The sequence below is a fragment of the Suricata suricatta genome, chromosome 10 (genome assembly GCF_006229205.1).
Source record: "Suricata suricatta isolate VVHF042 chromosome 10, meerkat_22Aug2017_6uvM2_HiC, whole genome shotgun sequence".
Lineage (NCBI taxonomy): Eukaryota > Metazoa > Chordata > Mammalia > Carnivora > Herpestidae > Suricata > Suricata suricatta.
In genome coordinates, this window is record NC_043709.1 from 59702273 (window position 1) to 59719624 (window position 17352).

A 17352-nucleotide genomic window follows, 5' to 3' on the forward strand; every position below is an offset into this window, starting at 1 on the left:
GTTGGTGGGCTTGTTCACTCCTGCTAAACCGAATAGCTTTCTCAGAACAGGAGCCTGTCACCCTGACAAGGCATTACTGAACGCAGTGAAGCCTGACTTTGGATTTCGGTTTGGTTCCCACCCCCCTCCATCCTCTCACGCCCCGACGCCGGCTCTTCCTCAGAAATTTCAGTCTGCAGGTATCTGAAAAGTACTTTCGGGTCACAGTAACAGTGTCAACAATTTCACCAGCTTACTGCAATTTAAAGCCTGAAAAATCACATTTCACTTCAAATCACATTGGCCCCACCAATCTGCCTGAATGATGTGAGAAATTAAGAGGTTTAGAATTTCAGAAAGGTTACCTTAAAATATTCCTAACAATCTGAAACCGATTTGCCAGAATATCAGCTTTCTCTAAAATGCTTGGTGCTAAGCTTGCAATGAAGCTTTCATTCTTAGCTATTGTCTTTCAAGAAGCACTTTAACAGCTTGCTCCTCCTTCACAGGAATTCATCCAGGCCACTCAGGTGAAAGACTAGCTTTCCTAAATTCAAAACAGTGCCTAGGTCAGTGGTTCTCAGCCATGACTGCACCTTAGAATCGTCTGGGTTGCTTTTTAAAAATAACTATGCCCAGCCCTTTCTGATTAATTGGTCTGGAAGGGGCACTTGGCATAGTACATCTTAAAAGCTCCCCAGATGATTGGAATGTACAGACAAGATTAAAAACCACTGGCCTATGAGAATGGCTTGGGCAGGGCGCCCAACAATACATTTCTTTTTAGGGTCTTAATATGAGCCAAAGACTGTGAAGCACACTCTCCTCAGCCCAAGGGCTGATAATCTTTAAAAAAACAACAACCAGGTAACAAATTGTTTACTAAGTATCCTCAGAAAAATAAAATGTGCCATCTCTGTGATCCTTTCCACTAAAGCCACACTCAGTTCACGGTAACAGGATAAGCTCTCCTAAGTCACATTTAGGCTCTAGTAATCGCTAAAATGTTCCCAAAAATCCCAATATTTCAGTACTCAGACTGATCTCCCATACTGCCTCCTACACTTCGGACAGTATGAAAATTTTTGTCGTATTATATTTTCACTTCTTGATTGTGAAAACTAGTAGTCCCAGATCTACTGGAACAGATGTCAACATCCTCCTTTTTATCCTAACCTTCAAAGACCACAAGTCTCTTTTTTCCATAAAGTCTTCCCAGGTCACTTTGGGCCTCACTGATTTCTTCCTAATGTAAATTTCCAGTCAGGGCCATATTTTTGACATCTCTTATACCGCCGTTTTACCTTTCATCCACTCTAAGCCTATTTTCCTAAGCACCTCAGGGAAAAGACCTACTACGTATGTGTGTGTGTGTATCACAGCTTCCAGAACAGGTCTCACAATCTATGTTTGGGTTTCCATTATCAAGTTATAGCTTTCTGCCCCCTTTACCTCTTCAACTGTTTTCATTGAGCTCTCTCCTCAGCTCTAAAACTCCCTTTAATCCAACTAGAACATCTTTCCTATGAAGCATTCTTAGCTACTATTACTGACTTTTGAATTTTAAGATTCCACAATGCTTGCTAAACAAAAACTAGATTCCTGTCCTTGTTGTTTTGACTCTTCTGTAGGCTTATCTCCTTTACTATTATCCTGTTCCCTCCCCTCAAAATCCAAATTACACTTCTACCTGAATAACTTAACACGAACAGGACTTCCTTCCAGCCAGCAGCCGGCCCTAACCAACCTCCTCGCTTCTAGTGCTTATTTCTAAACAGCCATTTGCTTTTCTAAGATGGCTGCCACGAAGCCCACGGAAGGCAGCGTGAGTTCTACCCACGCAAGGCCACTATCGTTCTGGAGACGCCGTGAGGATGAGCTGGAAAAGGAGAATGACGCGAGGCGGGGGAACCCGAAGAGTGGAACGGGGCCAAGAGGCACCCAGGGACAGGGATACTGGGGGAGGTCCAGGCAGCCCACGCTCCCGCGGAGCCGAGACTAGCGTCACAGGAAGTGGGGGCCCCACCCACTAACGTCAGAGGCCAGAAGTGAGCGTTGCTGGGGCCCGGATGTGAGGAGAACGCGACTGCGGGGAGAGCGGAGAGCGTGTCTCGACCAGGTGGGAAAGGCGCCGCGGGTCTGGCTTGGGGCCGCCAAACAACTCACTTTTAGTGTGCTGGGGTCCCTTCGCCGTTTAATATCTTCCCTTTTCCTCCCGTGTCCTTGGGCCTTGTGGGTTCCGAGCGCTGCCGTTTTGGCTACCGGTGGTCCGGCCGCTGCTTTTCCCTTCCAGGGCCTCCTACCTCTTTGTCTACATTCTCATAAGTTAACCTAACCACCATCCCGCCTTCTCGGGTTTAGTCCCTTTGCTTAAATCTGTCCTCATTGTTTAAGGGAAGAAAAAAGATTGTTTTACGGGGACCCCAGCTCTGTTAAGAGTTTAAACAGTTGCCTCATACTACATCCAGCCTCCAAACTTGACTGCTTAGCGTAATTTGCCCGTTTCGCCGCGGTCTAGTACTGGGGAAAAGGTAAAGAATCGCCTGTTAACAGTTGGTTGTGTAAGATACTTCAGTGGACACGGCTGAATGATGAAGCTCTGGATTCCAGTGCCCTTAGTCTACTGTAATTAGTGTTCCTGCCCCCCAGAGTTTATGGCAGCTTAAAATCAAGGAACCTAATACTTGGTTCTTCCTTCCAAACCTCTTATTTTTTATTGAAAAGGTGTGAAGTAACTACGTTCACGTCTACCTACCTACCTTTTCAGAAGGAAGGGCAGAATGTCTTAATCCAAATACGAAAAATATTTTTTAGGACACTTTCAACTAACAATTGTCATTAACAAATGGGCTCCACAACAAATTTCTAAACTGGAGTTCCAGCTGATCACTTGTATTTACTAGATTCCAAGGCTGCTTATGTCATAGAAGGGGGGGAATGGGCGTGAAATTGTATGAAGGGCCAAAGGAGAGCTTGACTTTAGAGACAATAGCTGTAAATCTAGCCAATTTTCAGAAGTTTCCTATGAGAATGGTTTCATATAAATTTAGGTTTTTTTCCTATAATGTTGTTTATTGAATCACAGTGCTCAATAGGGGAAGATCTTCAGTAGAAGAAGATCCAAAGGACAGAACTATTTCCTGTCTTTCAATCTTCTATGTTTCTGTTACAGAGTTGTACTTTTGTTAATGTGTTATCCATAAAATGAACAGTTCTTAAATCTTAACATTCAAAGGTTTTCCCTCAGTGCATACAGGGAATGAGTACTAACTGGAGACACTTAACCAATTTGGGAGGAGAGCTTTAAGTTAGTACCCTATTCCTAAAGTTTTCATAATAGTATTCTTGTGGTCTCGACTAGCCCCCTTTAATGTTAAAGAGCATCAAACCCTAATGGACAGTAAACGGTGACAGGTTGTTGTAATGGCACTTAATGTGGACTCTCTTATCACCTGAATACAGTTTAAATTCGTAGTCGTATTTGGTTTTTCTTAACTCTGAACCCTAGAATTTATTCCAAGAGTGTATGTTAGGCAAGCATGTTAAAATACTTCAAAGTAGTAAGGAATGCTTTACAGGAGGGTAAATATTTGGGGGAAGAGGACAGTCAGGGTTTCTTATGTTAAACTTGGGCAGCTTCCATTCTAGTTTGACTCCCCTTTATAGGACTCCCGTTGGTATGTTTTCTTTCTGATTACCTGAACCATGGCTTTTTTTTTTCCCCCTCAGCACTTGGATTCAGCTTCTTCATTTCCAACATGGAAGAAACCTACAGTATGTACTTCTTGTTGCTTTTAGAAAATTAGAAAATAAGTTAAATTCCTTACATATAATTTTATGTCTGACGAGACTTTTAGTGTGTTTTGAAAGATTCACATTTCTCCCCTAAAAACTGCTGAGGATGTCTGTGTGGTAGTAGAGAAATACCCAAATTTGAAATGAGACGGTTAAAATTTATCAAGCTTTGAAAAGGCTACAGTTAGGACATCTGTGTTAAGCTCTATTTTTATTAAATGAAACATTTTACTTTCTCAGGACTTCAGTTTCTCCTATTAATGACAAGGGGATAGTAACCCCTGTTTTCTTTCTATTTTGAGGAATAATACGGTATACATAAGGATATTGACATAAATTGAGTTTTTCAGATTAAAGAAATTCAAGAAAGAATTCTTATTTCTCAAGTGATCCAGGAAACGTCAGTGGCTCAGGAAGTCAAAAGGGAGCAAGCACCTAGAATCATACAAATGTGAATACAGAAGAAGCCTGAAAAATAATTTCATTTAATGTTCGGATTTTACATCTGAGAAAATAGAACCTGGATTAACTGATTTTCCCAGGGCTACATAGTAACAGACAGAGTCCTCTGTTGTTCATACATAGTGCCATGCTTGATACCATAAGGCAATATGGTTTCTAGGCACTGACCAAGTTTAAAGAACATCAGCAGCAATGAATGGATGAAACTTATCAGCAGGGCCTGCTTTTGTTTCTTACTTCGCTGTCTTGTTCAGAATGTCTTTAGAATAAGCTCCAACTAAAGGATATTTTAGTTCCATTTTACCTTCAAGGAAGAGTCCAGTAGAATCTTTATTACCGATCTGTAGAAACTACATGGAAATGGTCTTTATTAAGTATCTCCACCAGAGGTTTTCAGAGTTGAGTATGCAGCAGGACCACCCAGGGAGCTTGTTAAAACTCAGGTTGCTGGGCTCAACCTCACAATTTCTGATTCAGAAGGTCTGGGACCCAAGAATTTGCAGTTCTAACATGATTTCAGGTGAGGCTGCTGATCTGAGGACCACACTTTGAGAATCATTGCTCGGGAAGGCTGATTCTCCTTAGTCTTCCTCAGGGCTCCCTCCCCTACTCCCTGGGTTTTTCTTAAAATTTTTTAATTTAAGCCTGGAGTTCCATGTGAGACAGGTAGATTTATGTTTATTTATTCTTGGAAGCATACTATATTAAATTAGAAAGCAACAACTCCTCTTTATGTCTCTCATTCTTTACTTTTTTTCAGCCATATACTTTTATTTTGCTTAGAAAAATATCACCCGGGAGCGTGTTAGAAATACACAATCTCGGGCCCCACCTCAGGCCTTCTGAATCCGAATCTGCATTTTAACACAATCCCCAAGTGATTTAACGCCTAGGGATTATGTTAAAGTTTTAGAAGCACTGCTTTAGAATATACTTGACCTTCTTCTCAACCTTAAATTCTAACCTTAATCTGATAGATAGTGGGGCACCTGAGTGGCTCAATTGTTTACATCTGACACTTAGTTTCAGCTCAGGTCCTGATCTCATTGTTCGTGGGATCCAGCCCCACGCTGACGCTGAGGGTACAGAACCCCACTTGAGATTCTCTTTCTCTCTCTCCCTCTCTCTCTCTCCCCCTCCCCTACTTGCACATAGGCTCTCTTTCTCTCTCAAAAGATCCCAAGTTTCTTGTTGGGAGCTGTACCTCTTAGCTGATGATACTTTTCTCAGGTCTAATTCCTTATTTCTATGAAGTTTCCTCCATTTCTCACCGTGGGTTTGGGCCCTACCCCTGGGCCCCTACCCAAGTGTAAGTAAAAGGAACATCTGAGTCTATGCTTTTGGAGGAAGCTTGTCTACAGGGCCTACTCAAATTAAGTTATATTCCCAAAAAGCCATACAGAAGTTTTGTTGAGCAGTTTGATAGTATTTATTACAGGTATTTATAACTTTACATACACATATTTCTCAATGCAAGACCCTTAGGTATCTGTCCAAGAGAAATGCTCATATAGTACACAAAGAAGTGTACACCAGATTGGGAGTCACAACATTATATGTAATAACAAAAAACTGGAAACAACCTAAATGTCCATCAGTAAAGGAACTGATTAAAAATCTATGGCACATCCATATGCAACACTGAAATATTCCTGTTACGGTTTGGTTTGTTGTTTTTTTGTTTGCTTTAATATTCCTTATATGTACTGATACAGAAGGAGCTCTGGGCATGGGGGTACGCAGGCAGGGCACCTGGCTGGCTCAGTTGGAAGAGCATGCATCTCTTGATCTCAGAGTCATGAGTTCAAGCCCCACATTGGGAGTAGAGATTACTAAAAAATATAAATAAAAACTTAAAAAAAAAAAAAGCAAATAGCAAAATAGATACAGGAAATCCTGTCACATACCACAATATGGATGAGCCTTGAGGACATTAAGCCAAATGAAATAAGTCCATGTAAAAGGACTACCCTATGCTTTTACTTATATAAAGTATCTAGAATAGTCAAACTCACAGAAACAAAAACAGAATTATGGTTGCTAGGGATTGCGGAGAGGAGAGAATGAGGAATTGTTGCTTAGGGGATAGAGTTTCAGTTCTTCAAGATGAAAAATTCTGGAAATTGGTGGCACAACAGTGTGAATATACTTAACACTACCAGACTATAGACTTAAAATTGGTTAAGATGGTAACTTTTATGTTCTGTATTTATCACCATTAAAATTTTTTTTAGTTAATAGTAAAATAAATGGTGCCTGGGTGGCTTAGTCAGTTAAGTGTTCAACTTCAGCTCAGTTCATGATCTCACAGTTCGTGGGTTCAAGCCCAACGTCAGGCTCTGTGCTGACAGCTCAGAGCCTGGACCCTGTTTCAGATTCTGTGTCTGCCTCTCCTCTGCTCATGCTCTCTCTCTGTCTCATTCTCAAAAATAAATAACGATTTAAAAAAAATTTTTTTAAGTAAAATGAAATTTTTGAAATCTAGAAACCCAGTTTAGAGCTGACCAAGTCACCAGAGGCCGGGAAATAAAGCATTATGGTAGGAAGCCATCATTATCAGCTCTGATACATGTCACTGTATGGGCAGTATAATGTGTATGAGTCATAAGGTATGTCCAGGCAGTTGACATCTGACATGGTCTAAAATTTGCTCTTGATGGAATGGAATAAATGAAGAAAAACTAATAAGAATTTTATCTGTAAACTCTCCCTGGGTGTCCTGAAGCTTCAAGAATATGAAAAGATTGCTGGCCCAGGATGAGTCTGGTTGGCATAATAAGCCTGCCTGTCCTCTAAGATTTTTCCTTCCTATTCATCTGTCCTTCAAGTCACCTTTCTGGCTCATTTGCATCGCAATCATGGTTAGCAATTTATTCCATGTTTACCACTCTTCCAGTGAAACTGTCTGTTTCAATTCCCCACCGACTTCTGATTTTCATAGCAGTCTCCTGGTTTATAAGCTTCTTATCAAATGTGAATTGTTTATCTTATTTCACTTTTATCATTGCCTTCAGTGATGGCAACAGCATTTTATTAGGTTGCCTCTTGTCCTCATAATATACTCAGAATGTGCTTAACCATTTAATTTCCCTTCCCTAACCAAGCTTGTTAATATTTGGGGCCCAGCCTGGGCATCTTGTAAAGTCTACAGGTAGCATTACACATTTAGGGAAATTTCTTGCATAACTATAGAGGTGATTCCTGAAAGTATAGTCTTCTTTTATTTTTTTTTTTAATATTTATTTATTTTAGGGAGAAAGAGTGTGAGCTGGCAAGGGGTAGAGAGAGAGAATCCAAAGCAGGCTCCAGGCTCTGAGCTGTCAGAACAGAGCCCAGTGTGGGGCTTGAACTCACAAACCGCAACGTCATGACCTGAGCTGAAGTCAGATGTTTAAGCGACTGAGCCACCCAGGTGCCCCCAAGATATAGTGTTCTAAAGGTAGTTTTAAATAGCATGATCTAGGTTAGAGGCTTTCTTTCACATATGTCTGCAGTTGTCTTAAACTTAGAAGGTTATGTTTTTGTAACTTTTTTTTTTATCTAACTTGATAATCACTAGGTTGAAGAATTCTGGTTTTTTCTCATCTGTGTTCCAAACTATGAAAAGTAAAACCACCGGGGCACTTGGGTGGCTCAGTTGGTTGAATCTCCGACCCTTGGTTCCTCACTAACAGCACAGAGCCTGCTTAGGGTTCTCCCTCTCCCTCTCTCTCTTCTCCCACACACGAGTGCTCGCACACAGGCATTCTCTGTCTCTATCTCAAAATTAAAAAAAAAAAAAAAAAGGAAAACCACCTGATAAAGGTATGGGTTTCATTTGAGAGGTCCCTGCAGCAACCAAGAATAGGAATTCCTTATAGTAGCAAGTCGAAACAGACAAGCGAAAAAGAAATTTGCCAAGCTTCCATAGAGCTAATAACTGATCTAGAGCAGTGCTTATGGACTTTTTTCACAACCTGGCATGCTAGTGAATAGACAGAAATGCTGGCAAAGGGCATTACTACCCTCAACTTGCCCTAGAACTGACTGTCAGGGGATGGGGGCACATCCCGAGGAATCCCCCATGGATATTTTGGCACACCATCCGCTCTGACCTTTAGCATACTGGTTGGGAGGCTTTGGTTTGGCTAGCTAGAGATAAGAATGACCCTGAGTGAGCACATCTAGAAGGGAAAAGAGGCTTTCATTTAACTTTGTTGTTGTTTTCATTGTTGGCTATTCTTAGTATAAAACAAATTTAGGTACCAACAAATATGAACTAAGGTCCTATCCCATGACTGCTTGTTTTGCTGGACTTCCTAAGATTTGGTGGTAATGCAGTTTCATCTTCTCAGAGTTACATTTTCATGTCTAAACATTTAATCACCCTTTTTTTTTAAATTCCAAGTTGTCATGAGACTGTCTTGTTCTATTGTTAAAGATGCTGTTAAAAAACACAGTGTGTCTGAAATGCTATCGCTGTACAAAGGCCGGTTCAGTTTACGTTTATCCTGCCTTTCTCTCTTTCAGTCGATTCTCTGGACCCTGAAAAACTATTACAATGCCCCTATGATAAAAACCACCAGATCAGGGCCTGCAGGTTTCCTTATCATCTTATCAAGTGCAGAAAGGTAAGGTATTGTTTGCAAAATTTGCCCTGTAATGACCTCCTGAGTTCGTTTAAGAGGCTAGATTTTGTAAATATCATATAATTTTAGCAAAAGTGCTTTAATTTAATGCCAGAATTGTTTTAGAAATCTAAATATCAACATTTAATAGAAAGGAATTTATTTCTTAAGTACATAAATTTTTTCTTTTTTTTTCATTTTTTCCCCTTAACTAGTGACAAAACACCCTTTATATACTCTTTTCACTCTTTGTAAAACAGAGGAAACACTCATTTTTGCAAGCAATGAGAAATCCCTTGGCCTTTTGAATTTGATGTGTTCATTGTCCTGATAAGGATTGAGTGCCATATACACTTTTTATTTTTATTTCTTTTGCTTGTTTAGAAATGTAAGTTTAACAGCTAGAGGTTAACCTAAGAAAAGATTCCTAAAGGTCACCATTTCTCCAAGTTTTGACAGTAAGCATCTTTGGTGGAGGAGGAGACCAATTCATCGGAGTATTTTTCTCTGGTCACTCTCTCATACTCTTAGCTGATGTAAACTACGTTAATGCTGGTATACTAACTGGGGCACTTTGAAAGGATTGTTAGAATACAGATGTCGATACAGAAGGCAAAGGTCTGCCAAGATTTTTGCTTGGACATTTTTGGTATTTAGTCCAAACTACATATAATTCATGCATGCATTAACATCCTTTAAGGGTGTTTCTCTTGCAGTCTTGGAGAATGGTTATAATGCTGTTGTTGATCATTTCTCTGGCCCTTTTTAATCTCTAGAGCAAGGATTCCTTAAAATTGTACCTGGATGATCTGGACCAGCAGATACCACAATGACTTCCTTCCCTAAGCTCTCAAACATGCCCCAGGGGTAAAGGTTGGGAAAGGAAGCCAAGCAATAAAAAGACATTGTCTTTAACTTTCTTCTGATGCGTTTAATCATTCAGCACAAAAATCTTTGCATTGGAATGCTCCATAACTCCTCACAATTTTCTTCATCCTCTGTTTTTCTCTAGTGTCCTCCCACTTCACATCATTTTTACTTTTTTGAGTATCATTTGTGATCTGTGTTTTGTTTCTCCTAATCAATTTATTATTTGCTGAAATACTTACTCTAGGATTGGGTGATTAATTAAACACTTTGTGGTTTTGTTTTGTTTTTTAAAATAAGAAACTTAGGGGCGCCTGGGTGGCTCTGTTGGATAAGCTTCGAACTTCAGCTCAGGTCACAATCTGGCAGGTTGGACTTTTCCTGAGTAAAATAACTGAAATAAAGGTCAGATTGGTCACAGCCTCATTTCAGGCATCATGCCTTTAAATAAGCATTCCTGTGTTAATCTGAAAAACCATGGCTTTGCTGCTTTTGTGACTCCCTTCCAGCAGCTGTTTCCCAGACGATTGTAGTGCAGTAACGGGCGCTGCTGCAGTGCAGCCCGAGACCGCTTCCCGAGACATCCAGAGAGCTCCACCGGGGTGGGCCGTGCTGCCAGAGTCTGGTGACCTGAGCAATGTGGCTCAGATACCCAGTCCTCAGTACACTGTTCCCTTCTGTATCTGTGTTGTCAGTCTCTGTGACCCTAACAAAGAAGCTTATGTTTTGATGATTTTGAGGTAACCTGTACAGCTCGTGTGAGTGATAAATAATTCCCTCTCCGTTTTCTACAGTGAGTTTGCCCACCGTAGTTAAGCCACAAGTTTACTGAGAGCTTTTAGTGGACTTGTTTATAGAATAAGTCCCCTTATTTTGACAGACCCCTTAATTTGTGTTCCACAGAATCATCCTGATGTCGCAAACAAATTGGCTACTTGTCCCTTCAATGCTCGCCACCAGGTGCCTCGGGCCGAAATCAGCCACCACATCTCAAGCTGTGATGATAAGAGTTGTATTGAACAGGATGTTGGTAAGGCTAGCATGTGCCCGTGCTAGAGGTTAGCCCCTTCAGATTTGTATTGTGCCATGTTGTCCCCTTGATCTTTGGCTTTCATCATTTCAGAAGAATAATACCTTTCTGCCTTTGAGTTTCTTATCAGTAACAGGCTGTCAGGTTGTGTTGGTCAGACTGCTTTCTCTTCTGAACAGCCTGATTCATTTCACCGGTAATTCATCTAAAAATAAAAATCATTTTATTGCAGTAAATATGGTCAGCATCTTTGTTTCTGCTTCTCTTCTGTCGGCAGAGGGATAAGACCTCTCTGTTTGGTTTTCTTAGCATTAACTTTTCAGAAACAAAGAACTGTTAGGCTACCCTGCAATCTTTTAAGCCATTCACCCCCTTTTAACATGATAATTGGCGATGTCCCCTTCTTACAGCAGAGTCTTTATTATCTTGCAGTCAACCAAACCAGGAACCTTGGACAAGAGACTCTGGCCGAGAGCACCTGGCAGTGCCCTCCTTGTGATGAAGACTGGGATAAAGGTGAAGGGTTTCTAGGTCTTTCTCTTCACATTGTCTAAATCCTCAAGTCATTTGCTTTAGACAGAAGGAAGATTTTCCTCTTTTATGAACACACCATGTTGTTCAGAATGCCTTATTTTTATTGGGCCCCAGAACGAGCACATTTGTATCACTGTGCAGACAACGTGGAACAGCCTATCCCTCTTGATTGGAAAAAGCACTTCTTTACATCTGTTTTTTTCCATAAATTGTGTTGTACCATCTGTGTTTGGTTGTTACTGGGCACGTTTATTATTATTTATGTTGCTGTGTTTATATCCTTCAATTAAATTCCTGCTACTGTGTCAGTTAGGCAGGGTACTTGATCAATTTTTACTTTCTTCTCTAAACTTAAGTGTATTATTTCCTACCTTACAGATTCAACTAGCATAAACTACAGTACCACAAACTATGTTTTGCTTTCTTTGGCAGATCTGTGGGAACAGACCAGCACCCCATTTGTCTGGGGCACAGCCAACTACTGTGGCAACAACAGGTAAATGAAATAGTCTCATTCCCAGCACTGCCTCCCCAAATCCGAGTGCTCTGTTACCAAAAGAAGCCACCAAAGCCTGATTTGATCGCTTTCCTTAATGATGTTACTTGGTGGTAACTTAGTCAAGATACAGTTTTGATGAGTTATTTTCCTTTTTTATTCCTCGATTCATAAAAAGGTCACATCTTTATGTTAATAATCACTATGGGAACACAAAAATACTCGCTTATAGCCTAGCAAGGGAGTCAGTGGTACCAAATATGCTTATGTCTAAGTTTGGAGGGTTTTTTTTGCTAGGTTCACAATGTTTAAATACTTTGAAAAAGATTCTCCAGCTACACTACATGAATCATTTTTATTCTGGGTAGCTAATGTCTAAGGAAAAATAATCTTAAAAGTTTGTGAGTTGAAACTGAACGAGCCAGAGTACCTATTGAGTAGGGAAGAAAATGCATCTCTTTTTTCCACTGATTTTTGTCATTTAAATCTATAAGATTTCTGGGGCGCCTGGGTGGCTCAGTCGGTTAAGCCTCCGGCTTCGGCTCAGGTCAGATCTCACGTTTGTGGGTTCGAGCCCCGCGTCAGGCTCTGTGCTGACAGCCAGCTCAGAGCCTGGAGCCTGCTTCCGGTTCTGTGTCTCCTTCTCTCTCTGCCCCTCCCTCCCTCATTCTCTGTCTCTCTCTGTATCAAAAATAAATAAAACATTAAAAAAAAAAAAAGGTTAAATCTATAAGATTTCTTACTTTTAGGGAGCCTGGGTGGTTCAGTCAGTTGAGCATCCAACTCTAGATTTCAGATCAATCTGAATCGTGATTTCATGGTTCATGAGATCGGGGAGCCGAGCCTGCAAAGATTTCTCATTAGTACTTCATCTTCAAACCTTACAGCATCAAATTGAAAATATTCAGAAATGAGAATATTTATGGATTAGAAAATGAAGGAACGAGACGCTAGACTTTCTTTTTGCCCAAACAGAATGCTTATCAATTTTTATATCTTAGCTCTTAAGGATAACAGTTGTATTATTGGATAAGTTGATAATAGTGTACCTTATTTTGTGTGTGCAGTAAAATAGAAGAACTTAAAGATGAATTTTAAAAGTACAATTTTAATTTTACCTCCATCCTGGGAGATTTGTTGCCTTTGGTTTGGTTGGCTTGGCATTTTATTTCATCTCTTGGATTCGTTGCATGAATTGATGAGCCTGTCATACAACTGAACAGTAGGTGGCATTGCTGTTTATCTCAATTTCTGGAAAATGAAAATGGTCAGACCCATCTTAGTGCTTTTACAGAACAGTGAGCTTTTCAGAGAAGTAGTAATCATTCTAATTGCAAGAATGTTTTGATGGAAAAGTGTTTATATCTCGGAATGTATTTGCTGTTTTCCCCCAAATTACAAAAAACACATTTTGATTGGCGTGGTGTGCGCCTGCCTGGAGAATACAGATATGCGGGCATAGGCAGATTGGTCTTTCTTTTTGCAGCTCTGCAAGCAATGTAGTTATGGAACATAAGAGTAACCTGGCTTCAGGCATGCGTGTTCCCAAGTCTCTGCCATATGTTCTGCCATGGAAAAACAGTAAGTGAAATAAAGGCAAAATGCTTTTGCTCTTTTCGTTGTGCTAAATACAGTTGGTCTTGACTATCCAAAGACAGGTGCAGTGTGAACACCTCACACTCGCGTGACCCTGAGAGAGAGTGCCTCCTTGAATTTTGCATTCTGAGCACCTCGCTTTCTTCTCCCTGGCCCTGGTTAATAACAGGAAATTATGAACAGGAAGGTACAGGATCACAGAAATCAAAAGAATATTCTCAAGTTTGAGTGACCACTGACATCAAATACCATCAGTAAATTTGGGGACCAATAAAAAGGCTATTAATTTTGGCTAGGAGGAAGTCATCCCTGACATTCGAGGCATAATATCAATAGGAAATTGGGATTCGAAATTAGATTGCGGAGACCTAAAAGGAAATGAGTAGAGAGAAAATGAAAGTAATAAGTCATAAGAACTAGCATTAAGAATAGTATTCCGATGTCTTCCCTAGACATCAGAGGCCATGCTGGGTAAAATAGGTACTGAATTCATATCCTGTCACCCTGATAAAGAAATTTCCACATATGCAACACCCGAGATACTGTCATTTTTATTTAATACAAACTTTCCTAATGGAGCTCCCAAATGCAAATTCCCTTGATTTCAGTCTCTGCTGCTGTTTGAGCTAATTTTTTAGGTGGCTAAAAGATTCCCTTTAAAACATTTCCCTTTGGATACTTCCATTTCCCAAAAAAAATGAGATCACCAAATCATATGCCTAAAGGCTTGATAGGTAATGAATGGACTGTTTTTTCCCATGCACTTGAGTAGAATCCAATCACTAATTTTAAATTCTTCTGCTTTTATGTTGTAATTCAGTATACCCCAGGAATAAGCCATTTGTGTTTAGTAAGAATAGGGAATGGAGTGAATTTCAATTGTCATGGTGTATTTATTTTGAAATATTTCTACTCCATAGATGGAAATGCACAGTAACTGAATATCTATCTCATCAAGTAAGTGTTTCAGTTTTATTTCACTGTCTTTTCAGATGGTAGCAAGATTTAACTGGACGTAAAGCAATTTGGGTCCAATTTTCTTTCAGATTATGGTACCAAATTAAAACTTTGTGTGTGCCTGTGTTTTTTAAGTATATAGCTTCTGTTATGGCTTTACACGCTAATGAATAGGCATTTACTGGTTAAATTAGAATTCTGTTAACGTGCCAAGTTGCTTTCCATACCGTTAGTACACATTGTCTTTTTCTTTTTCTTTTCCTTTTTTTTGTTATCAAAGTGGCATTCTAGATCTATCACGCCTTTTTAATGGACTGAGATTAATCAGACAGCTGTGCTTCACTGCTCTGCAATTTTTCCCTGTGCTGTACAGTTTAACACTCATCAAAAAATTCATACTCCTTTTAATGAGCACTTAAAATTTGGGGTCTCTAAGAGTCCTGCACTGTTCATCTTCTCTGAGTGTCTGATTTAGCAGAATCTCACAAAATCTCTGTGAAGGGAAAAAACCTTTTACTTTTTCCAGCTGAAACCTTTCCTTGAGGTAACCCTATATACCTAGAGCAGAGCCAGATTAGATGCTGTTTTGGTTGAGGTTGCCCCACCATGTTGCTCCTAGAAAAGGGAATATTATTAGGCAAGGAATGAGACGCTATCCCCATGTCTTGCAGATAGTAGGCCCTCTGGGAATATTTATTTAATGAGTAATTGGTCTTTTGCCTTCCAGTCCGTTCACTTCCTCTGGACAGCGAGGCAGATGGATCTCCTGGGAGTTAGGACTCATTTTGTACCAGAACAGATGTTTCTTCTAGGGAGAAGCAGAAAAGAGATTCTAAAAGCAAATACCCTTTAGCCACGGACCATAATATTTATGAGTTGCTTCTAGGTACTATCCATTTTTCGTGGTATGTTTGTTGTCAAATTGTTAAATACATCTGGAAACCAGAAAATTCGATTTGGCCCCCCAGAGGGAAAGAGCTACAGCAGCACTGGGGTGTGTCATGAAAGCACACACTGACCCGGATAGACGGTGAACTCTGAATCCTCCTCTCACATGCTTCACAAGATGCTTGGTGCTCCTGTCATATGGATAGCTACCTAATAAGAATGGGCTGGGGCGACTGGCTGACTCAGAAGAGCTTGCAACTCTTGATCTCGGAGTTATAAGTGAGTTCGAGCCCCACACTGGGTGTAGAGATTACAAAAAAAAAAAAAAAAGTTACTCTAAGGTGAAAGCCTAGGAGAAGTTTCTGTCTCTAACACTGAATACTAAACGTTTCTCTCTTTTGGAACTTAACTCTTTGCCGTTAAACCCCTTATGTATTTTTCTATATAATCTCTGAGGAACTAAGGGAAATGAATTATCCTAGTTTAGGTAAGAATCCTTAAACAGCTACAGACCTTTTTATCTTCTCATTAAATTAAAGCATCATCTTTTTGAATGCCTGTTGTCGAATGCTATGGCTTCTTTGGAAAGATACAAAAGAAATAGAAGATATGACTTACTCCCTTAAGGAACTTAAGTATGGGTGGAGATTTTTTTTAATGCATATACATAAAAAGGGTCTGTTCACCTTGTTCTTACTATGCTTTATCTCATTGTGTTTTTATGAACAAATCTTTTTACTAGGTAAGCATCTCAAAGCAGGTGATACCATTATTAATTTTGATTCCCCTAATGTGCATTGTAAACAGCTCAAAAATATTACTGAATTAATGAGTAGAGTATGTGAGAAGAGAACAAGATCAACATAAGTTACTTGAAATTAACCCAGAATCGTCTGGAGGAGTCCATTGTATGGATAGTTCTGATTTTCTTCTCACTCCTGAAACTGTTGACACAAGGAGTGTACATCGATCTCTGTAGAATGTTTTTAATTCAATTAACAGGTTTCTGTGTGCTCATGGTACTGAAAAGCTAAGGGTCAGAAGGTACTTGGTGTTCTGCCATTAACAGTGGCAGATTCTTCCCACTAACGAAGAGGTTTTAATCAGGTTGTAGTTGTGTGGCCTGTTGTCAGACGCAGTTGGTGTTTTTATCACTGACGGGAACTAAGAACTTTTCTTCTCTCATTTCCTTGCAGATGCCAGACCCTAGAAGACTCTTGATTCTTCTTGCTACCAAAGGGTTCTTCGTTTTTTTTTTCTCCTAATCTAATTATAGAAAGATAAACTGTGACTTTCAAACTGACAAGGTCTTTTTTTTTTCCCTCCCTGCTTTGAGTCTCATTCATTTGATGCAGGAAAGAACCCTCAAACTCAGAAGAACTGTTTCAAATAAAGCATCAACATAGATATCTTGATAGTTCTGTTAAGTACCTGCAGCCCCAAGATCAGAAATCACATCCCATTTCACGTTAATGAAACATAATTATTTAAAGTTATCTTAAAGGACCTTAAGCTAAAGCAGGCAAGACACTTGGGTTGGAAAAAAAAAAATAACTATTTATGTTCCCTGACTCACATCAACTGTATTTATTTAATTTTTATGTTTATTTATTGAGACAGAAACAGAGCATGAAACAGAGCAGAGAGAGAGGGAGTCACAGAATCTGAAACAGGCTCCAGGCCCTGAGCTGTCAGCACAGAGCTCGATGCAGGGCTCAAAACCCACAAACCGTGAGATCATGGCCTGAGCTGAAGTCAGATGCTTAACCGACTGAGCCACCCAGGCACCCGACCAGATTCTTCTTAGAATTTATAGGAATGGGCCTTTTTTGATTAGTGCGTCTTTTTATCCAGAGTCCTCAAGATGTTGATAGCATGTATATAACAAAATACCCCATTCTTGTTTAAAAATCTTTAGACCATCTTGCTCTCTGAATATTTCCAAGCTAGGGGAGGTTTCTTTGATGTCTCCCACATTCCAGCTGGAAATTGTACTAGGTGTCTCACCAGATGTAGATAATGTAGGAGTGAAGATTGGGATGGAGAGGAACGATGTACGTGTGGGGAAGAGAGAGACTTGCCACCTGTATGTGAAATTTGATTAAGCTTCAAAGCTTGAATGTGTGACGGCCCTCCGGAGG

General features: G+C 40.0%; 1 protein-coding gene across 1 annotated transcript; it reads left to right on the forward strand.

Moving 5' to 3' along the window:
- Positions 1-1999: 1999 nt before the first annotated feature.
- Positions 2000-16620, forward strand: GTSF1 (gametocyte specific factor 1). The gene is made up of 9 exons (XM_029955843.1): positions 2000-2098; positions 3709-3753; positions 8746-8846; positions 10614-10740; positions 11173-11256; positions 11707-11770; positions 13257-13351; positions 14287-14323; positions 16408-16620. The coding sequence occupies exons 2-8, from the start codon at positions 3738-3740 to the stop codon at positions 14301-14303; spliced, it is 504 nt and encodes a 167-aa protein (XP_029811703.1). The 5' UTR covers positions 2000-2098; positions 3709-3737; the 3' UTR covers positions 14304-14323; positions 16408-16620.
- The last annotated feature ends 732 nt before the right edge of the window (positions 16621-17352 follow it).